The 23,800-nt window shown below is 38.0% G+C and overlaps 1 protein-coding gene across 2 annotated transcripts in view; it reads left to right on the top strand.

Annotated features, from left to right (window-relative positions):
* SYCP1 (synaptonemal complex protein 1) overlaps positions 1 to 23,800 on the top strand; it is a 133,761-nt gene that overhangs the window by 81,719 nt on the left and 28,242 nt on the right. Inside the window, exons 23-26 of one of the 2 annotated variants that reach the window (XM_068965525.1) lie at positions 6,400 to 6,516; positions 6,940 to 7,050; positions 8,153 to 8,245; positions 8,765 to 8,839. In XM_068965525.1, coding sequence (XP_068821626.1) covers positions 6,400 to 6,516; positions 6,940 to 7,050; positions 8,153 to 8,245; positions 8,765 to 8,839 — 396 coding nt within the window. The remainder of the gene's footprint in view (positions 1 to 6,399; positions 6,517 to 6,939; positions 7,051 to 8,152; positions 8,246 to 8,764; positions 8,840 to 23,800) is intronic. The other variant, XM_068965526.1, reaches the window with a different exon arrangement.

The raw sequence follows: 23,800 nt of genomic DNA, 5'->3' as shown, positions 1-23,800 counted from the left end.
CCATGGGATTCTCCAGGCAAGAATACTGGAGTGGGCTGCCATGCCCTTCTCCAGGGGATCTTCCGGACCCAGGGATCAAACCCACATCTCTTACGTCTTCTGCATTGGCAGGCACGTTCTTTACCACTAATGCTACCTGGGAAGCCCAGGGCAGTGAAGGATAGTGAAGGACAGAAAAGCCTGGTGTGCTAATGAGGTTGCAAAGAGTCAGACATGACTCAGTGACTGAACCTTAGCAACAAAGCCCTTTATATTGTAGCAGTTATTTTAATTGTAATAGAATGCACATCTTTGGTTTAGCTGTGTTAAAATCATTTAAGCCAGGGGTCCCCACCCCCCGGGCCACGGACTGGTACTGGTTAATAGCCTATTAGGAACCAGGCTGCAAAACAGATGAGTGACAGGAAAGTGACCAAAGCTTCACCCACTCCTTATCAATCTTATTACCTCCTGAGCTCTATCTCCTGTCAAATCAGTGGAGTCATTAGATTCTCATAGGAGTGCAAACCCTACTGTGAACTGTGTGTGCTGAGGGATCTAGGTTGCCTGCTCCTTATGAGAATCTAATGCCTGATGATCTGAGGTGGAGTTGAGGTATGTTAGCACTGGGGATCAGCTGCTAATACAGATTATTATTAGCAGAGAGGTTTGACTGCATAGAGACCATAATAAATCAGTTACTTGCAGATTCATATCAAAATCCTATCAGTGAGTGGCAAGTGACAATTAAGCTGCCTCTGGTGGCAGGCTTTATAGTGGCAAGTGAGTTAATGTACTTCAATGGTATAGCCTCATCTGATGGCAGGGTTTAAGTCAGAATCCAACATTTATTTAGTCTGTGTATAGCTTGCCCATTATTTTCTTTACCCTTCTGTCTGTGCTATACTACTGCATAGATAAGGGAGTGGTTTTTTTTCTACATATAATAGAACTTTTTATTTCATAATAAAGACACTCCCTTTATGTATTAATATTCTCTTGCCTTAGTAATTCTTCTGTTTTATTGTTATAATTCTACCAATTTTCTTTAGTGTTTCGTGTTTGAATGGTGTTCATTTATTTATTTAAAAATTTTATTGGTGTATAGTTGATGTACAATGTTGTATTTTTAGCAACCTATTCACTATTGTGCTTTCTGTGCCTTTATTTTAGATGTGTCTTTTATTAACAGCATATACCTGGAGTTCATAATTTTTGTCCTTTTTACTGGTACATTTTAGCTTCAGAATATATAAATCTCCTTTATCTCTTATGTCTAATTTATATGGTGCATGCATGCATGCTAAGTTGCTTCAGGCATGTCTGACTTTTTTGTGACCCTTTGGATTGTAGCCCTCCAGGTTCCTCTGTGGGATTTTCCAAGCAAGAATACTAGAGTGCATTGCCATGCCTTTTTCCAGGAGATGGTCCCAACTCAGGGATCGAACCAATGTCTCTTATGTCTCATGCATTGGCAGGCAGGTTCTTTACCACTAGTGCCAGCTGGGAAGTCCAACTTGTATGGTATCATGTTCTTATTATTGCCACTTAATTTAATGAATTTGTTTTCACAATGGTTTTTGTATTGCCCAGGAAGAAGGAAAGAATAGAGTGAATTGGGGAGAGGCAGTAAATACTGAGAATAGTTAGATTTGTTGAATTCACAGATACAGGAAGATTGATATATACCAAGAAGGAAAAATTAGGATAAATCCAGAATGAGACTTAATATATAAAACTGCAGAATATTAGACATAAATAGGTCTTAAAAGTAGCTGGAGAAAAGTGAGAGATCACCAATGGAAGAATGACAAATTTACCATGGACATTCCAACAAGCAACAGTGTAAGTTAGAAAACAGTGAAAAAAATATCCTCAAGTACAGAGAAAATGTCACTTGAATTATGTCTCCAGAATATCTCTCTTTTAAGTATGTTGAAGAAATAAGGAGATTTTTTTAGGTCAAAAAGTGAAGGAAACATACTCTTCAAGAACACTCAGTTAACAAAAATATCATGTATAAGGCTATAAAATTCAAAGGCTTGAAATCACACAGAGTATGTCCTCCAGCCACAGTTCTATTAATCTAGAAATTATGGCATGTATTTTTTGAAGTTTAAAGTTAATACCTTTACTATGAACATTGTTATGCCAATGTATTTGAAAAAGTTAAAGTGAAATAGATTCACCAAAACAATGTCAAAAAAAAAAATTAGGCTGAATAGTCCTAAAAGAGATTGAATCAGCAATTTAAAATCTTCACAAAACAAAGCAGATTCAGTTGATTTTAGATGGGAGCTGCATATGTAGAAAATCTGTAAGAATCTCCAAATGAGTTAATACAAGTATTGAGTGTGTTTATTAAGGATGTTAGATATACAATCATTACACAGAAATAATTACTAGTATTAAACATGTATAACAAGATATTAGAAAATGTGATTTTAACAATATACCATTTATGTGAAAATTCTGGTTCTCCCCAAATTGATCTACATATGAACTGAACTGATTACATTTAAATCTATTTTGAGTTATTTTTGTAATGTGGCCTGAGGTTCATTCTTTATTCTTTTCCATGTACTAATTATTTGTCTCAGCAGCATTTGTTAGAGACTATTTTTTCTCCATTGAATTGTCTTGTCAACCTTATTGAAAATAAGTTGACCGTAGTTGTATGGCAGTGGCTTTATTTCTGGACTTCCTGTTCTGTTCAGTTCAGTTCAGTCACTCAGTCATGTCTGACTCTTTGCAACCCCATGGACTGCAGCACGCCAGGCCTCCCTGTTCATCACCAACTCCCGGAGTTTACCCAAACTCATGTCTATTGAGTCGGTGATGCCATCCAGTCATTTCATCCTCTGTCGCCTCCTTGTCCTCCTACCCTCAATCTTTCCCAGCATCAGGGACTTTTCAAATGAGTCAGCTCTTCCCATCAGGTAGCCAAAGTATTGGAGTTTCAGTTTCAACATTAGTCCTTCCAGTGAACACCCAGGACTGATCTCCTTTAGGATGGACTGGTTGGATTTCCTTGCAGTCCAAGGGACTCTCAAGAGTCTTCTCCAACACCACAGTTCAAAAGCATCAATTCTTTGGTGCTCAGCTTTCTTCACAGTCCAACTCTCACATCCATACATGACTACTGATAAAACCATAGCTTTGACTAGATGGACATTTGTTGGCAAAGTAATGTCTCTGCTTTTGAATATGCTGTCTAGGTTGGTCATAACTTTCCTTCCAAGGGGTAAGCGTCTTTTAATTTCATGGCTGCAGTCACCATCTGCAATGATTTTGGAGCCCAGAAAAATAAAATCAGCCACTGTTTCCATTGTTTCTCCATCTATTTCCCATGAATTGATGGGACTGGATGCCATGATCTTCGTTTTCTGAATGTTGAGCTTTAAGCCAACTTTTTCACTCTCCTCTTTTACTTTCATAAAGAGGCTTTTTAGTTCTTCTTCACTTTCTGCCATAAGGGTTAGACATTGATTCATATGTTTACCTTATGTCAGTACCACACTGTTTTGATTATTGTAGCTTTGTGTAGTGAGTTTTAGAATTGGGGATTATGTGTCTTCCAACGATCTTCTCTTCCAAGATTGTTTTGGCTCTTCAGGGTCCCTGGGAATTTCTTGTAAATTTTAGGATCAATTTGTTCTGACAAAAAGGCAATTGGAATGATTGCATTGAATCTTTTTGCTCTATTTATAGTGTTCAAGAGAACACTATGAACGGATCAAAGGACACCATCAAGAGAGTGAAAAGACAACCCACAGAACTGGAGAAATATTTGCAAATCATGTAGTTGGTAATGATCTAATATCCAGAATATATAAAGAATATTTCCAATTCAGCAACAAAAGCAAGTCACTGAAGAACAAATACTGCATGATATTTAAAATAGTCAATCACATGCAAGGAGAAATACCAGGGACTGGCGGGAGGGGGAGATGGGGAATTCTTCTTCAATTTGTGTAAATTTCAATTGTGGCTTCCCTGGTGGCCCAGATGGTAAAGAAACTGCCTGCCATGTGGGAGACCCAGGTCTGATTCCTGGGTCTGGAAAATCACCTGGAGAAGGGCATGGCAACTCACTCCAGTATTCTTGCCTGTAGAACTCTGTGGACAGAGGAGCCTGGTGGGCTGAAGTCCATGGGGTTGCAAAGAGTCAGACACAACTGAGCTATTAACACTTCACTTCAGTTATGCATGATAATGTAGTTTTAGAGATCTGCTGTATTACATAATGCCTCTAGTGAACAATTCTGTATTGTTTACTTTAAAATTTGTTAAGAGGGTAGACTCTTAATGTAAATGTTCTTATGGGAAAAAAAGGGACAGAAGGAAGCTTTTGAAGGTGATGGGTATGTCTATCTTCTTGATTTTGATGATAATTTCATTGATGCATGCATATGTCCAAACTCATCAAACTGTATACATTAAGTGTTGTTAATCAGTCACTAAGTCATGTCTGACTCTTTGTAACCCCACAGAATGCAGCATGCCAGACTTCCCTGTCCTTGACTTTCTCCCAGAGTTTGCTCAGACTCATGTCCATTGAGTCAATGGTGCCATCCAACCATCTCATCCTCTGTCAACCCCTTCTCTTCCTGCCCTCAATCTTTCCCAGCATCAGGGTCTTTTCCAGTAAGTTTGATCTTCTCATCATGTGGCCAAAGTATTGGAACTTCCAGTGAATAATCAGGGTTGAGTTCCTTTAGGATTAACTGGTTTGACCTCCTTGCAGTTCAAGGGAGTGTGTGTGCTGTATTGTCTAGCACCACAATTCAAAAGCATCAATTCTTCAATGCTTAGCCTTTTTTATGGTCCAACTCACATCTGTACATGACTGCTGGAAAAACTATAGCTTTGACTATATGGACCTTTGTTGGCAGTGATATATTTCCATTTTTTAGCATGCTATCTAAGTTTGTCATAACTTTGTTTACAAAGAGCATGTGTCTTTGAATTTCATGGCTGCAGTCACTGTGCGCAGTAATTTTGGAGCCCAAGAAAATAAAGTCTGTCACTATTTCTATTGTCTCCCCATCTACTTGCCATGAAGTGGTGGGACCGGATGCCATGATCTTAGCTTTTTGAATGTTGAGTTTTAAGCCAGCTTTTTCCCCTCTCCTCTTTCACCCTCAGCAAAAGGCTCCTTAGTTCTTCTTCACTTTCTGCCATTAGAGTGGTATTATCTGCATATCTGAGGTTGTTATTTCTCCTGCCAGTCCTGATTGCAGCTTATGATTCATCCAGCCTAGCATTTCATATCATGTACTCTGCATGTAAGTTAAATCAACAGGGTGACAGTATACAGCCTTGTCGCATTCCTTTCCCAATTTTGAACCAGTCCCTTTGTTGTTCCATGTCCGTTCTGTTCCTTCTTGACCTGCATACAGGTTTCTCAGGAGACAGTTAAGGTGGTCTGGTATTCCCATCTCCTTAAGATTTTTCTACAGTTTGTTGTAATCCACACTGTCAAAGACTTCAGTGTAGTCAGTGAAGCAGGAGTAGATGTTTTCCTGGAGTTCCCTTGCTTTTTCTATGATCCAGTGGATGTTGGCAATTGGATCTCTGGTTCCTTTGCCGTTTCTAAATCCAGCTTGTACATCTGGAAGTTCTCAGTTCACGTACTGCTGAAGCCTCACTTGAAGGATTTTGAATATTACCTTGCTAGCATGTGAAATGAGTACAGTTATATGGTAGTTTGAACATTCTTTGACGTTGCCTTTCTTTGGAATTGGAATGAAAAGTGACCTTTTCCAGCCCTGTGGCCACTGCTGAGTATTCCATATTTGCTAGCATATTGAATGTAGCACTTCAACAGTATCATCTTTTAGGTTTTTAAATAGCTAAGTCAGAACTCCATTAAATATCCAGCTGGATTTCCACATTAAATATGTGGGGTTTTTTTTTGCATATAAGTTATATCACAATAAACTTTCTTTTTTTGTAATATAAATTTATTTTAATTGGAAGCTAATTTCTTTACAATATTGTAGTGGTTTTGCCATACCTTGACATGAATCCACCACGGGTGTACGTGTGTTCCCCATCCTGAACCCAACTCCTACCTCCCTCCCCATCCCTTTTTCTTTGAATCACATGGGTGTTCTGTCCACATGGAATAATTACTTATTGTAATAAAACAACAGAGACTAAATAATTTAAATATTGTCAAAAAAATATGCCTGCTTTTAGGATATTGCTTGTAAAGACTACGTATTTTAGGGGAAAAGATAGATTTTGTGAAAAATAAAGCACATTTCCCCGTATGAAAAGTGTAAGGAAAATGATCCAACTGCAGTTATCTTATAAATAAATCATCTTCTGAGAGTCACAAAACCCCCAAATGAATGCATTTTTCAGGTAATCCACAGCATTTACTAATGTTCATTCTATTTTCTTTATTCGAAGGTCAGTAAATTAGAGATAGAACTAGAAGGTGCCAAACAAAAATTTAAACAAATGACTGACAGCTATCAGAAAGAAATTGAGGACAAAAAGTTATTAGAAGAAAATCTTTTGGGAGAGGTAGGAAAACCTAAATATGTTTGAGAACTTGTTATACTAAAACCATATATTTGTATGTTAACATTTTAAGAGAAAAGTAGTAATTCTTACTTTTAGCATTATAATTCTTTAGAAGATTTAGTAAATTATATCAGGGACAATTAATTAGCTTTTTAAAATAGAAATTAAAAGTATTGTTATGCTAAGTATTTAAGTATTGAGTAGTATATAACTGTTTTGAAAGATAAAATGATCTTTACAGTGTTATACTGTCATCTCACTTGATAGAAGACCCTAACTAAAATAAACCAAAACAGTAGTGCATTTTCTACTTGGCTTTTGTAATTTCTTGGTGTTTGATTTCTTTATTTTAACTTAAATTTAACATTTGAGTTTAATTTGCTTTTTGGGCATTAATTTAAAAAAACTAAATTTATTTCATAGGTTGCAAAAGCAAAAGTAGTAGCTGATGAAGCAGTAAAATTACAGAAAGAAATTGATATACGATGTCAACATAAAATAGCTGAAATGGTAGCACTTATGGAAAAACATAAGGTAATTTTTGTATAATAAAAATTATCAGTCTTAGCAATATTTATACATAAAATGGTAAAATAAAGTATTCTGATTTGTTAGAGAAAATTGTCTAGACAACAGTGTCTAATTATAGCTGGAATACCCTTGATCTCTCATTTTTCCAAATCTTCACTACCTGAAGCTGAGCCTAAGTGTCACTTCCTTGAAGAAGTCTTTCCTCATCATTTTATGGATAGATATAACCACTCTTGTTCTCAGTTTTCTTAGTAGTCTCTTACAGAATTTTCCATCTTATTTTTAAGTACATACCTAGTATATGTGCTTAAATAAATATAATATTTGTATCCTCTACCTTTGTCTAACACATACTAAACAGTAATAAATAGATGTAAAACTATGTTAGTTGTGTTTGTGAGTATGCTCTATTTTTTACTGTTGTTTTAAAGTAATCATTCTCTTAGGGAATTAAGTCTTATCCTCTTCAGGATTTTGATAGGAAGAGGGCTATACCTATCAATTAATCTTTATAAGTTGTTGCTAGGATATTATTATGAAGTAACCTATGAGAAATTAAAATATTTCAAATAATATTGTGAACTCAAAAATGTAAGCAATTTCCATATGTCTTAATCCAGTACAGTTTTTATCCTTATTGATATTTAAATTGTCCCAACTTTGGCCAGTGGGAACCTCTTCAAACTGGTTGGCAGGTCCTTTTGACCTGACCCTAATAATCTGTGATAGCTTTCTTACTTTCTGTTAACAACAAAATATTTAAGACTTATCTTGTATTTCCTGCCCAAGATCTGGAATCAGCGGTTTTTCTAAGAGGTCCTTGTGTTTCTAATGTTTTTTTAAATTATGAAATTCATTATTCCTAATTAAAAAAAATTATTTTTTGCTCTTGGGTTATTTCTAAGACGATTATCTATGTTTTATTGTTTTTATTGTTAGCATTTAAAAATGTAATTAAAAAAATTTAAAAATATGCTCAAATATATATTACTGAATTCATAAACATTGTTTTTGTAAATATTAAATGCATTAGGATAACAGTGTTATTAAAGCATAAGCTTTTGAACTTCTAATACATCTAAAATGTTCTCTCTATTTAATATAGCACCAATATGATAAAATTGTTGAAGAAAGAGACTCAGAATTAGGACTTTATAAGAGCAAAGAACAAGAACACTCATCAATGAAAGCATCTCTGGTGAGAAAAAATAGCAGTAGAAGCCAGTTTTCATATAAACCATAATTTTTGATCTATAGAATCAAATAACCATAGATCTGAAAGGGATGTTATAGATCTTATAGAGAGATGGTTTTCTAATTTTTTTTGAAATTGTAGAATGATCTCTTTTTTTCAAGTGAAAAGTTATAAATTCCAATTACAAATAAATTTGAGCTCTGATTGAGGTTTGGAAAGGAGGAGTGGGATAGATTGGGAGAGGATGAGAATAAGATATATATATATAGTGTTAAATATTTCTTTAGAGCAAACTACAAAATTTGTCTAAATGAAATCCTTCGTTGTGTTCGTCTAACAGCCTTCATATCAGTAAGCTTTTAAAAAGTGTATATCAAAAAAAATAAAAAATAAAAAGTGTATATCTTTTATGAGTGAATTCATTTTTCTATAAAACTAAAGTTTTAAAATATTAGTTTGCATTTTCATTATCTTAAGAACTGTATAGATGCACTTATAAATTTCATGTTCCTTTTTCTTTAGGAGATTGAACTGTCCAATCTCAGAAATGAACTTTGGTCTGTTAAGAAACACCTTGAAACAGAAAGAGAAGAAAAAGTAGGTTTTGTAACAATATAGATAAAGTAATTTTGGATTTTAGGTGTAACCTAAGTTTCACAAAGATATCATATTAGAAAATAATAGGATAAGTTTACATATGGATTAAAAATATAATTTTTCCCTGTTAGCTTTTTTCAGAAATATTTAGCATATTCTATTGTTTAAATATTAAGCATATAAATATAGGATTAGTTTGAGTAGTCATGCTTTTAGATATAAATATTTGAACTATGTTTCATATATTAAAAGTGCTTATGTATTTGTATGTGTTTTTTAGCTACTGATTGTGTCTCAGAAAAAAATAATGCCTGTATTGGTATTGTTCAGTCGCTCAGTGGTCATGTATGGATGTGAGAGTTTGACTATAAAGAAAGCTGAGCGCCGAAGAATTGATTCTTTTGAACTGTGGTGTTGGAGAAGACTCTTGAGAGTCCCTTGGACTCTAAGGTGATCCAACCAGTCCATCCTAAAGGAGATCAGGAGATCTGGGTGTTCATTGGAAAGATTGATGTTGAAGCTGAAATTCCAATACTTTGGCCACCTGATGCAAAGAGCTGACTCATTTGAAAAGACCGTGATGCTGGGAAAGATTGAGGGTAGGAGGAGAAGGGGACGACAGAGGATGAGATGATTGGATGGCATCACTGACTCAATGGACATGGGTTTAGGTGGACTCTGGGAATTGGTGATGGCCAGGGAGGCCTGGCATGCTGTGGTTCATGAGGTCACAAAGAGTCGGACATGACTGAGTGACTGAACTGAGACTGAGTCGCTCATTTGTGTCTGACTCTTTGTGACCCCATGGGCTGCAGCATGTCGGGCTTTCCTGTCCTTTACCATCTCCTGGAACTTTCTCAAAGTCATGTCCATTGAGTCAGTGATGTCATCCAACCATCTCATCCTCTGTTGTCCCCTTTCTCTGTTGCCTTCAATTTTTCCCAGCATCAAGGTGTTTTCCAATGAGTCAGTTCTTTGGATCACTTAGCCAAAGTACTGGAGCTTCAGCTTCAGCATCAGTCCTTCTAATAAATATTCAGAACTGCCTTTAGGATTGACTGGTTTGATTTTCTTGCAGTCCAAGGGACTCTCAAGAGTCTTCTCTGACACCACAGCTCAAAAGCATCAATTCTTCAGCATTCACATACATGACTACTGATAAAACCATAGCTTTGACTAGATGGACCTTTGTTGGTGAAGTAATGTCTCTGCTTTTTAATACACTGTCTAGGTTTGTCACAGCTTTTCTCCCAAGGAGCAAGTGTCTTATAATTTCATGGCTCCAGTCACCATCTGCAGCGGTTTTGGAGCCCAAGAAAATAAAGTCTGTCACTGTTTCCATTGTCTCCCCATCTATTTGCCATGAAGTGATGGGACCAGATGCTGTGATTTTTGTTTTAAAATATTGAGTCTTAAGTCAGCTTTTCCCCTCTCTCTTTCACCTTTATCAAGGGGCTCTTTGGTTCCTCTTCGCTTTCTACCATTAGAGTGGTGACATCTGCATATCTGATGTTATTGATATTTCTCTCAGCAGTCTTGATTCCAGCTTGTGCTTCATCCCGTCTGACATTTCACATGATGTACTCTACATATAAGTTAAATAAGCGGGGTGACAGTATACAGCCTTAACGTACTCCTTTCCCAGTTTGGAACCAGTCCATTGTTCTATGTCCAGTTCTAGCTGTTGCTTCTTGACTTGCATACAGATTTCTTAGGAGGCAGATAAGGTGGTCTGCTATTCCCATCTCTTGAAGAATTTTCCAGTTTGTCGTGATCCATACAGTAAAAGGCTTTAGCATAGTCAATAAAGCAGAAGTAGATGTTTTTCTGGAACTCTTTTGCTTTTTATATGATCCAAAGATTTTGGCAATTTGATCTATAGTTCCTCTACTTTTTCTAAATCCAGCTTGTACATCTGGATGTTCTTGGTTTACGTTCTGTGGAGGCCTGGCTTGGATAATTTTGACTATTACTTTGCTGGTATGTGAAATGAGTGCAGTTGTGTGGTAGCTTGAACATTCTTTGGCATTGCTCTTCTTTGGGATTTGAACAAAAACTGACCTTTTCCAATCCTGTGACCACTGCTGAGTGTTCCATATATGCTGGCATACCAAGTACAACATCATCTTTTAGGATTTGAAATAGCTCAGCTGTAATTCCATCACCTCCACTAGCTTTGTTTGTACTGATGCTTTCTAAGGCCCAGTTGACTTTGCAACTCCAGTCTGGCTCTAGGTGAGTGATCACACTATCATGGTTATCTGAGTCATTAACATCTTTTTGGTACAGTTCTTCTGTGTATTCTTGCCACCTCTTCTTAATATCTTTGTTGCTTCTGTTAGATCCATACCATTTCTGTCCTTAATTGTGCCCATCTTTGCATGAAATGTTCCCTTGATATCTCTAATTTTCTTGAAGAGATTTCTAGTCTTTCCCATTCTGTTGTTTTCCTTTGTTTCTTTGCACTGATCACCGAGGAAGGCTTTCTTATCTCTCCTTGCTATTCTTTGGAACTCTTCATTCAAATGGGTATATCTTTCCTTTTCTCCTTTGCCTTCTGCTTCTGTTCTTTTCTCAGCTATTTGTAAGACCTCCTCAGACAGCCATTTTGCCTTTTTTTTTTTTTTTTTGCCTTTTTGTATTTCTTTTTCTTGGGGATGGTTTTGATCACTACCTCCTGTAAAATGTCATGAAACTCTGTCCATAGTTCTTCAGATACTCTGTCTATCAGGTCTAATCTCTGGAATCTATTTGTCACTTCCACTGTATAATTGTAAGGGATTTGATTTAGGTCATACCTGAATGGTCTAGTGGTTTTCCCTAGTTTCTTCAATTTAAGTCTGAATTTGGCAATAAGGAGTTCAGGATCTGAGCCACAGTCAGCTCCCGGTCTTGTTTTGCTTCTCCATTTTTGGCTGCAATCTGATTTCAGTATTGACCATCTGGTGATGTCCATGTGTAGAGTCTGCTCTTGTGTTGTTGGAAGAGGGTGTTTGCTATGACCAATATGTTCTCTTGGCAAAACTCTGTTAGCCTTTGCCCTGCTTAATTTTGTACTCCAAGGCCAAATTTGCCTGTTACTCCAGGTGTCTCTTGACTTCCTACTTTTGCATTCTAGTCCCCTATAATGCAATGGACATCTTTTTTTGGTGTTAGTTCTAGAAGGTCTTGTAAGTCTTCACAGAACCATTCAACTTCAGCTTCTTCAGCATTACTGGTCGGGGCATAGACTTGGATTGCTGTGATATTGAATGGTTTGCTCTGGAAACGAACAGAGATCATTCTGTTGTTTTTTAGACTGCCGGGGTCCAGCCCCGGTGGATCCAGGGTGATTTGAAGGGGAGACAGATAGGCGAGGAAAACTTATTTATATAGAAATATAAAAAGAGATTAGGAAGAAATAGTATAGTAGGAAAATTTAGTGGAGAAAAGAGGCTGAATAACTTGGTTTACGGGGAAAGCCAATAAAATCTCAGAACAAGAGATTTGCACCATCTACATTGGGCCACCGGCGCCCGTTTGAATATCGGAGAGTGCCCAGCCTTAGGCCCTCTCTCTCATGGAACTTAAAAGCTAGGACAAGTAAGTAGACTTGGCGAGCCTCCTCGTTCCAGATGGGAATTCAGCCAGAAAAGGAGAGGGAGGGAGAGTGAGAAAGAGACACAGGGGGAGCCAGATTTCCAAGAAACTAGGTCGAGAGACTAGTCCGAGAAACTGGTCCATCCTTTATTGTTCAGAAGGCTTTTTATACTTTTGATAGTACATGGAGATCAATGGGTAACACAAAGTTATGCAGCGTTAGCAGCCCAGACTCTTATCAAAACCAGGCTTTTCTCTCTGCATACCTAGTTGTATACACAAGTCTTAGGTGATTTACATCATCTTCTGGCCAGAGGGTCAATTAACATTGTACGGCCCTTTTCTGATAAGGGTTTGTCAACCAGAAGACTTATTTGTGTTTTTCTTCTCAAAGTCTGGTGCCACTCTCAAAAAGCACTAAACAAAGTTACATTCTTACATAGCAAAGATACAGCAATTTATAACAAGTAAAAGGAGTACAGTGATTTATAACAAAAGAAAAGTAATTAACTCAAAAGTCTAGTGTTGTTAACATCAAAACTATTATATAGCTTTTTCCGTATCCCAATTACATTGATTAATATCCTCCCAGGTGCCTAAAAGATAAAGAATATGGAGGCCTGGCAGCAATCATTGAGTCAACAGTGAAATCCGTCACCAGTATGATTTTTAGCTCTTTAGAAAAGGCTCTGTATCTTTAAGATGTTTTAAGCTTTGTGCCTCTCGCGGTTTGGGGGCTGTAAACAATTCACAAGCTGTAAAAAGTCCAGGGGAACCTGTTAGGTAAGTTAGAGAGTTATCAGAGGGGGTTTGAACTAAAACCTTCCTTTCAAATGCAGAAGACTGAAGCCCTGAGTTAACCTTTTCCAGAGAGTGTCAGAAGAGTGGAAAATCACAGTACAATAGGGCAGGCAGATTCTGGTTTTTTAGGGGGTAGATGCTCAGGGAAACTCAGGGGGAACCCCTGAGGCCTGACTCGCCTTGCCCATCAGGCCTCTCCGCATGACCTTGTCATGGGTGGGATCTCCCGTGCTGGCTCCTGGCAAGCAAGCACTGCATTTTGGACTCTTCTGTTGACCATGATGGCTACTCCATTTCTTCTAAGGTATTCTTGCCCCAATAGTAGATATAATGGTCATCCGAATTAAATTCGCCCATTCCAGTCCATTTTAGTTCACTGATTCCTAAAATGTCAGCATTCATGCTTGTTGTCTCCTGTTTGACCACTTCCGGTTTACTATGATTCATGAACCTAACATTATACATTCCTATCTAGTATTGTTCTTTATAGCATTGGACTTTAATTTCACCACCAGACATCCACACCTGGGCGTTGTTTCCACTTTGGCTCAGCCTCTTCATTCCGTCTGGAGCTATTTCTCCGCTCTTCTCCAGTAGCATATCGGGCACCTACCAACCTAGGGAGTTCATCTTTTAGTGTCATATCTTTTTGCCTTTTCATACTGTTCATGGGGTTCTCAAGGCAAGAATGCTAAGTGGCTTTCCATTCCCTTCTCCAGTGGTCCACGTTTTGTCAGAACCCTAACCATGACCCATCCGTCTTGTGTGGCCCTACATGGCATGGCTCGTAGTTTCATTGTGTCAGACAAGATTGTGATCCATGTGGTTCATTTGGTTAGTTTTTGTGATTAGTGTCTGCCCTCTGATGGATGAGGATATGAAGCTTGTGGAAATTTCCTGGTGGGAGGCACTGGAAATTTCCTGGTGGGAGGCACTGGCTATGGGTAAAACTGGGTCTTGCTCTGATGCACAGGGCCATGCTCAGTAAATCTTTAATTCAATTTTCTGCTGATGAGTCAGGCTATGTTCCCTCCCTGTAGTTTGTCCTGAGGCCAAACTATGGTATGGTAATGGCGACCTCCTTCAAAAGAACTTATGCCAGCAGGCCTGGCTCCCATGACTGTTGTAGTCAGTGCCCCTGACCCTGCAACAGGCAGCTGTCGACCCACACCTCTGCTGGAGACTCCTGGACACTCACAGGCAAGTCTGGCTGTCTCTGCTCCTTTCTCCTGGGTCCCGGTGTGCATAAGGTTTTGTTGTGTTTTAGAATTTACTCACACTGTAAAATGACAAATACTTTCTTTTCTTTCTTTATAATATCACACTGTGCCGAGTAACAAATAGGAAAAGGAGTACATCAAGGCTGTATATTGTCACCCTGCTTATTTAACTTATATGCAGAGTACATCATGAGAAACACGGGACTGGAAGAAACACAAGCTGGAATCAAGATTGCCGAGAGAAATATCAATAACCTCAGATATGCAGATGACACCACCCTTATGGCAGAAAGTGAAGAGGAACTAAAAAGCCTCTTGATGAAGGTGAAAGAGGAGAGCGAAACAGTTGGCTTAAAGCTCAACACTCAGAAAACGAAGATCATGGCATCTGGTCCCATCGCTTCATGGGAGATAGATGGGGAAACAGTAGAAACAGTGTCAGACTTTATTTTTTTGGGCTCCAAAATCACTGCAGATGGTGATTGCAGCCATGAAATTAAAAGACGCTTACTCCTTGGAAGAAAAGTTATGACCAACCTAGATAATATATTCAAAAGGAGAGACATTACTTGGCTGACTAAGGCCCGCCTAGTCAAGGCTATGGTTTTTCCTGTGGCCATGTATGGATGTGAGAGTTGGATTGTGAAGAAGGCTGAGCGCCGAAGAATTGATGCTTTTGAACTGTGGTATTGGAGAAGACTCTTGAGAGTCCCTTGGACTGCAAGGAGATCCAACCAGTCCATTCTGAGGGAGATCAACCCTGGGATTTCTTTGGAAGGAATGATGCTGAAGCTGAAGCTCCAGTACTTTGGCCACCTCATGTGAAGAGTTGACTCATTGGAAAAGACTCTGATGCTGGGAGGGTTTGGGGGCAGGAGGAGAAGGGGATGACAGAGGATGAGATGGCTGGATGGCATCACGGACTCGATGGATGTGAGTCTGAGTGAGCTCCGGGAGATGGTGATGGACAGGGAGGTCTAGCGTGCTGCGATTCATGGGGTCGCAGAGTCGGACACAACTGAGCAACTGAACCTGAACCTGAACTGAGTGACCTACTTATACATAGTTTCATCCTTACAACAGTGCTATTAAACAATACTTATTATTGTCTGCATTTTTTTTTCTTTTTTAAAAGCCAGTCAAATTTAGCAGTGGGGAGTTGTATACCAACTTTAGTGACACTAATGTTAATAAGTTCTGATAACCCACTACCATTGGACCAGCCTGTTGTCCGCATTTTTACAGAGTTAGGTTATTTATTCAGGATCACATTAAAAAAACAATGGAATAACTTAGAATTCAAATCTAGGTTTATTTCGCATGATTTGAAATCATATTTCCTAATTACTCTGCAACATGCCTAGGTAATATGCACGTTCAATTTCAGATCTCTGTGTGTTTGTTCACTGTTTCCTGCATTTAATTCCTTTCTTACTTTCTCCACCTATGAAAAATTTCACGTATCTTTCATGTTGCAAAGGTGAGCTTACTGTATATAAGTATTCTCATAGTATTTTTTTTTAAGACAATACTTATTTATATATTTATTAGGCTGCATTGGGTCTTGGTTGCAACATGAAGAATCATATTTTGCAGTGTATGGCTTCTCTAGTTGCGGCATGCTGGCTTCTTTCTGGTTGTAGCACTTGGGCTCCAGGAGTACAGGCTCAGTAGTTGTGGTGCACTGGCTTAGTTGCCTCAAGCCATGTAGAATCTTAGTTCCCCGGATCAGGGATCAAACTAATGTCCCCTACATTGAAAAGCAGATTCTTAACCACTGGACTACCAGGGAAGTCCTGGTGTTTTGTTCTTATGTTAAAATAGTTTTGTCACTCTCTGCTCCATTATATTTCAGGTTCCTCAAGGGGTAGGGTTATATCTATCTTTGTCTTTGCTTGTCTTTCCTTTATTTGAGTATAGTACTTTGAAAATTTTCTGTTTTTAACAAATGTTTGTCAAATAAATGATGAAGTGGCTTTCACTTCACCTGTAAAATACATACTTAACCTTTATCCTACTGTTTCAGTAAAAGAGGAATAATACTTGATTGAAGTATGCCTAATGTTCTTTTTTCCAGTTTCTTTTCAGTTTAATTGAAATATAATTGATAGCATTGTATAAGTTTAAGGTGTATAGCATGATTTAACTTATATATATTTAAAAGGATTATCACAGTAAGTTTAGTTAACATCAATCATCTCATAAAGATGAAGAAAAAGAAAAAAAGTTTTTTCTTTATGATGAGAGCTCTTAGGATTTACTCTCTTCACAACTTTAAAATGTACCAGACAATAGTTAATGATAGTCATCATGTTATATTTTACATCCCTAGTACTTATTTGTCTTATAAATTGAGTTTTTGTCCAGCTTTATCCAGTTCCCAATCTCCCCAACCTTTTGCATCAGTAACCACAAATCTTATCCTTCTTTCTGTGAATTTCATTATGTTTTGTTTTTTAATATTCTACATATTCTGTGAATTACTGTTTTGTTTTTTAAGATTCTACTTATAAGTGATACCATATTTGTCATTATTTCACTCAGCGTAATACTCTCAATGTCTATCCATGTTGTCACAAATGTAAGGAATTCCTTATTTTTATGGCTAATGTCTCATTGTGTACATATTTTACAGTGGAATATTTTATACATGCACACACACACACACACACACACACACACAGCACTTTCTTTATCCATTCCTTCATCTGTGGAGGCTTAAGTTGTTTCCATGTCCTAGGTGTTGTGAATAATGCTACAAGGAAGTGCAGATATTTTTTCACCATAGTGATTTAACTTCCTTTGGATGTAGTCTCAGAAGTAGATTCTAGCTTGTATGGTAGTCTATTTTTAACTTTTTGACGAATCTTTATATTGTTTTCTATAGTGGCTAAACCAACTTACATTCCCACCTATAGTGCACAGGGTTCTTTTTTTCTTCTCATCCTTGTCAGCATTTATCTCTTATTTTGTTTGATGATAGCCATTTTAACAGGCATGAGGTAGTATATATCATTGTGGTTTTGATTTGCAGTTCCCTGATGTTGAACATCTTTTCATATACCTGTTGGCCATTTATATATCTTCTTTGGAGAAATGTCTACTCAAGTCCTCTTCCTGTTTTTAAGTTGGAATTTTTTTCTTGCTGTTGAAGTTTGTATTTTTTATTTTAACCTTTTATCAGATATATGGTTTGCAAATATTTGGCAGTGTTTTGCATAGTTGGGAAAGCTAGGTGCTTACTCTCATGGTCTTACTTTCCTGCATGGGAAAAATTGCTGACTGACAGGTTCTCTCTTGCCACTGTGCTGTACTGTCTTGGGAGAGGGAGTACTGTTTACTTGCTAAGTCTTGTCTGACTCTTTATGACTCCATGGACTATCGCCTGGCAGGCTAATGGCAGCCCACTCCAGTATTCTTGTTTGGGAAAGGGGGTGACATGGATAAAATGAAACTGTTTCTCTTCTTCAATGTGTTCAATCTGGGATTTTTTTTTTTTTTTTTTGCTTTAGTGGTGTGCTAGAACTCTTTTGGACCCCAGAACTTCCACAGAGGTATTCTCATCTATGGGTGATTGTCAAAATCTGTGTTCTTGTTGAGGAGGATGGTAAAAATGCCTGTTCTCCGATTTTGCTGAAATCACTCTCTCCTTTTTCCTAATATAAGTATTTAGCATTATAAATTTCTCTTTCAGTACTGCTTTGGCTATGTCCCATATATTTTGATATATTGTTTTTTGTTTTCATTCAGTTCTTACGGTTTTATATTTCTTTGAGATTTCTTCTTTGACCCATTGATGATTTAGAAGTTTGTTTTAAATTTTCACATGTTCAAAGATTTTCCTGTTGTCTCTCTGTTACTGATTTCTACTGTAATTACATTGTAACCAGAGAATACAATCTTTATGATTTCTATATTTGTCTGTGGGATACTATTAACAAAACACCATAGACTGAAAGGCCTAAATAATAAACATTATTTCTCACAGTTCTGGAGGCTCTCAATCTGAGATCAAGGTACCATCATGATAAAGTACTGTTCAGGGCCCATTTCCTGGCTTGTAGATAGTAGCCTTCTTGCTGTGTCTTCACATGGCTGAGAGAGAACTCTGGTTACTTCATCTCCTTATAAGGGTACCAGTACCATCATAAGGGATTCACCTCCATGACCTCATCCAAACCCAATTACTTCTCAAAGGCTGTACCTCCTTTGGCCCCACAATACCACATTGTGGGTTAAGGCCTTGATATATGAATTTTGGGGGGATAAAAACATTCAGTCCATAGAAATTTGTTCTTTTGAAGTTGTTGAGGTTTGCTTTATGGCCCAGGGTATGGTCTGTCTTGGGGATGATCTATAGGTGCTTGAAGCAAGTGTATGTTATGCTATTGTTGGTGTACTGCAAATGTCAATTAACTCTAATTAGTTGTGTTGTTCACATTTTATACATTTTTGCTGACTTTTGCCTTGTAATTTTATCAGTTGCTGAAAGAGAGTGTTAAAAGCTCCCAATTTTGTTTGTGTTCTGTCTCAAGTCTGGTTCATTTCAGTTGCTCAGTCATGTCTGATTCTTTGCGACCCCATGGACTACAGCACGCCAGGCTTCCATGTCCATCACCAACTCCTGGAGCCTATTCAAACTCATGTCCATTGTGTTGGTGATGCCATCCAACCATCTCATCCTCTGTCGTCCCCTTCTCCTCCTGCCTTCAGTCTTTTCCAGCATCAGGGTCTTTTCCGATGAGTCGGTTCTTCGCATCAGGTGGCCAAAGTATTGGAGTTTCTGCTTCAGCATCAGTCTTTCTAGTGAATATTCAGGACTGATTTTCTTTAGGATGGACTGCTTGGATATCCTTGCAGTCCAAGGGACTCTCAAGAGTCTTCTTCAATATCACAGTTCAAAAGCATCAATTCTTTGGTGCTCAGCTTTCTTTATAGTCCAACCCTCACATACATACATGACTATGGGAAAAACCATAGCCTTGACTAGATGGACCTTTGTTGGCAAAGTAATGTCTCTGCTTTATAATATGCTGTCTAGGTTGGTCGTAACTTTTCTTCCAAGGAGCAAGCATCTTTTAATTTCATGGCCACAGTCACCATCTACAGTGATTCTGAGCCCCCCAAAATAGTTTGTCACTGTTTCCACTGTTTCCCCATCTATTTGCCATGAAGTGATGGGACCGGATGCTATGATCTGAATGTTGAGCTTTAAGGCAGCTCTTTCACTCTTCTCTTTCACTTTCAACAGGAGGCTCTTTAGTTCTTCTTCACTGTCTGCCATAAGGGTGGTGTCATCTGCATATCTGAGGTTATTGATATTTCTCCCGGCAATCTTGATTCCAGCTTGTGCTTCATCCAGCCTGGCATTTCACATGATGTACTCTGCATATAAGTTAAATAAGCAAAGTGACAATATACAGTCTTGACATACTTCTTTTCCTATTTGGAACCAGTCTGTTGTTCCATATCCAGTTCTAACTGTTGCTTCCTGACCTGCATACACATTTGTCAAGAGGCAGGTCAGGTGGTCTGGTATTCACATCTCTTTCAGAATTTTCCACAGTTTATTGTGATCCACACAGTCAAAGGCTCTGGCATAGTCAATAAAGCAGAAGTAGGTGTTTTTCTGGAACTCTCTTGCCTTTTCCATGATCCAGCAGATGTTGGCAATTTGATCTCTGGTTCCTCTGCCTTTTCTAAAACCAGATTGAACATCTGGAAGTTTATAGTTCACACTGTTGAAGCCTGGCTTGGAGAATTTGAGCATTACTTTACTAGCATGTGAGATGGGTGCAGTAGTGTGGTAGTTTGAGCATTCTTTGGCATTGCCTTTCTTTGAGATTGGAATGAAAACTGACCTTTTCCAGTCCTGTGGCCACTGCTGAGTTTTCCATATTTGCTGGCATATTGAGGGCAGCACTTTCACAGTATCATCTTTTAGGATTTGAAATTTCTCAGCTGGGATTCCATCACCTCCACTAGCTTTGTTTGTAGTGATGCTTCCTAAGGCCCACTTGACTTCACATTCCAGAATGTCTGGCTCTAGGTGAGTGATCACACCATGGTGATTATCTGGGTCATGAAGATCTTTTTTGTACAGTTCTTCTGTGTATTCTTGCCACCTCTTCTTAATATCTTCTGCTTCTGTTAGATCCATACCATTTCTGTCTTTTATTGAGGCCATCTTTGCATGAAATATTCCCTTGGTGTCTCTAATTTTCTTGAAGAGATCTCTAGTCTTTCCCATTCTATTGTTTTCCTTTGTTTCTTTGCATTGATCACTGAGGGAGGCTTTTATATCTCTCTTTGCTATTCTTTGGAACTCTGCATTCAGATGGGTATATCTTTCCTTTTCTCCTTTGCTTTTGGCATCTTTTCTTTTCACAGCTATTTGTACGGCCTCCTCAGACAGCCATTTTGCCTTTTTTACGTTTCTTTTTCTTGAGATTGTCTTGATCCCTGTCTCCTGTACAATGTCATGAACCTCTGTCCATAGTTCATCAGGCACTCTATCAGATCTAGTCCCTTAAATCTATTTCTTACTTCCACTGTATAATTGTAAGGGATTTGATTTAGGTCATACTTGAATGGTCTGGTGGTTTTCCCTACTTTGTTCAATTTAAGTCTGAATTTGGCAATAAGGAGTTCAGGATCTGAGCCACAGTCAGCTCCCAGTCTTGTTTTTGCTGACTGTAGAGAGCTTCTCCATCTTTGGCTGCAAAGAAGTTAATCAGTCTGATATCGGTGTTGACCATCTGGTGATGTCCATGTGTAGCGTCTTCTCTTGTGTTATTGGAGGAGGGTGTTTGCTATTACCAGTGTGTTCTCTTGGAAAGACTCTATTAGCCTGTGGCCTGCTTCATTCTGTACTCCAAGGCCAAATTTGCCTGTTACTCAAGGTGGTTCTTGACTTCCTACTTTTGCATTCCAGTCCCCTATAATGAAAAGGACATCTTTTGGGGGTGTTAGTTCTAGAAGGTCTTGTGGGTTTTCATAGAACTCTTCAACTTCAGCTTCTTCATCATTACTGGTTGGGGCATAGACTTGGATTACTGTGATATTGAATGGTTTGCCTTGGAAACGAACAGGTACCCTTCTGACATTTTTGAGATTGCATCCAAGTACTGCATTTCGGACCCTTTTGTTGACTATGTAGTACCATGGCTACTCCATTTCTTCTAAGGTACTCTTGCCCATAGTAGTAGATATAATGGTACTTATTTTTTATTTACTTATTTATTTATTTTTAATATAAATTTATTTTTTAATTGGAGGCTAATTACTGTACAATATTTTATTGGTTTTGCCATACATCCATACGAATCCGCCAAGAGTGTACATGTGTTCCCCATCGTAAAACTCCTCCCACCTTCCTTCCCATACCATCCCTCTGGGTCATCCCAGTGCACCAGCCCCGAGCATCCTGTATCATGCATCAAACCTGGACTGGCGATTCGTTTCACATATGATAATATACATTTCAATGCCAGTCTCCCAAATCATCTCACCCTCGCCCTTTCCTACAGAGTCCAAAAGACTGTTCTGTACATCTGTGTCCCTTTTGCTGTCTCTCATACAGGTTTATCGTTACCATCTTTCTAAATTCCATATATATACGTTAGTATACCGTATTGGTGTTTTTCTTTCTGGCTTACTTCATTCTGGAGCCTATGCTCCAGTTTTATGCACCTCATTAGAACTGATTCAAATGTATTCTTTTTAATGGCTGAGTAATACTCCATTGTGTATATGTACCACAGCTTTCTTATCCATTCATCTGCTGATGGACATCTAGGTTGCTTCCATGTCCTGGCTATTACAAACAGTGCTGTGATGAACATTGGGGTACACGTGTCTCTTTCAATTCTGGTGTCCTCGGTGTGTATGCCCAGAAGTGGGATTGCTGGGTCGTATGGCAGTTCTATTTCCCGTTTTTTCAGGAGTCTCCACACTGTTCTCCATAGTGGCTGTAGTAGTTTGCATTCCCACCAACAGTGTAAGAGGGTTCCCTTTTCTCCACACCCTCTCAAGCATTTATTGCTTGTAGACTTTCGGATCGTAGCCATTCTGACTGGCGTGAAATGGTACCTCATTTGTGGTTTTGATGTGTATTTCTTTGATAATGAGTGATGTTGAGCATCTTTTCATGTGTTTGTTAGCCATCTGTATGTCTTCTTTGGAGAAATGTCTATTTAGTTCTTTGGCCCATTTTTTGATTGGGTCGTTTGTTTTTTTGGAATTGAGCTGCAGGAGTTGCTTCTATATTTTTGAGATTAGTTGTTTGTCAGTTGCTTCATTTGCTATTATTTTCTCCCATTCTGAAGGCTGTCTTTTCACCTTGCTTATAGTTTCCTTTGTTGTGCAGAAGCTTTTAAGTTTAATTAGATCCCATTTGTTTATTTTTGCTTTTGTTTCCAGAATTCTGGGAGGTGGATCATAGAGGATCCTGCTGTGATTTATGTCAGAGAGTGTTTTGCCTATGTTCTCCTCTAGGAGTTTTATAGTTTCTGGTCTTACATTTAGATCTTTAATCCATTTTGAGTTTTTTTTGTGTGTGTGGTGTTAGAAAGTGATCTAGTTTCATTCCTTTACAAGTGGTTGACCAGTTTTCCCAGCAGCACTTGTTAAAGAGATTGTCTTTACTCCATTGTATATTCTTGCCTCCTTTGTCAAAGATAAGGTGTCCATAGGTGCGTGGATTTATCTCTGGGCTTTCTATTTTGTTCCATTGATCTATATTTCTTTGTGCCAGTACCATACTGTCTTGATGACTGTGGCTTTGTAGTAGAGCCTGAAGTCAGGCAGGTTGATTCCTCCAGTTCCATTCTTCTTTCTCAAGATAGCTTTGGCTCTTCGAGGTTTTTTGTATTTCCACACAAATTGTGAAATTATTTGTTCTAGCTCTGAAAAATACTATTGGTAGCTTGATAGAGATTGCATTGAATCTATAGATTGGTTTGAGTAGTATACTTATTTTCACTATATTGATTGTTCTGATCCATGAACATGGTATATTTCTCCATCTATTAGTATCATCTTTGATTTCTTTCACCAGTGTTTTATAATTTTATATATATTGGTCTTTTGTTACTTTAGGTAGATATATTCCTAAGTATTTTTATTCTTTTCATTGCAATGGTGAATGGAATTGTTTCCTTAATTTCTTTTTCTACGCTCTCATTATTAGTGTATAGGAATGCAAGGGATTTCTGTGTGTTGATTTTATATCCTGCAACTTTACTATATTCATTGATTAGCTCTAGTAGTTTTCTGGTGGAGTCTTTAGGGTTTTCTATGTAGAGGAGGATTATGTCATCTACAAACAGTGAGAATTTTACTTTTTCTTTTCCAGTTTGGA

The sequence above is a fragment of the Capricornis sumatraensis genome, chromosome 2 (genome assembly GCF_032405125.1).
Source record: "Capricornis sumatraensis isolate serow.1 chromosome 2, serow.2, whole genome shotgun sequence".
NCBI classification, from domain to species: Eukaryota; Metazoa; Chordata; class Mammalia; order Artiodactyla; family Bovidae; genus Capricornis; species Capricornis sumatraensis.
The sequence above is the reverse complement of the archived record's forward strand: the minus strand, read 5'-3'. Positions and strand labels throughout refer to the sequence as shown.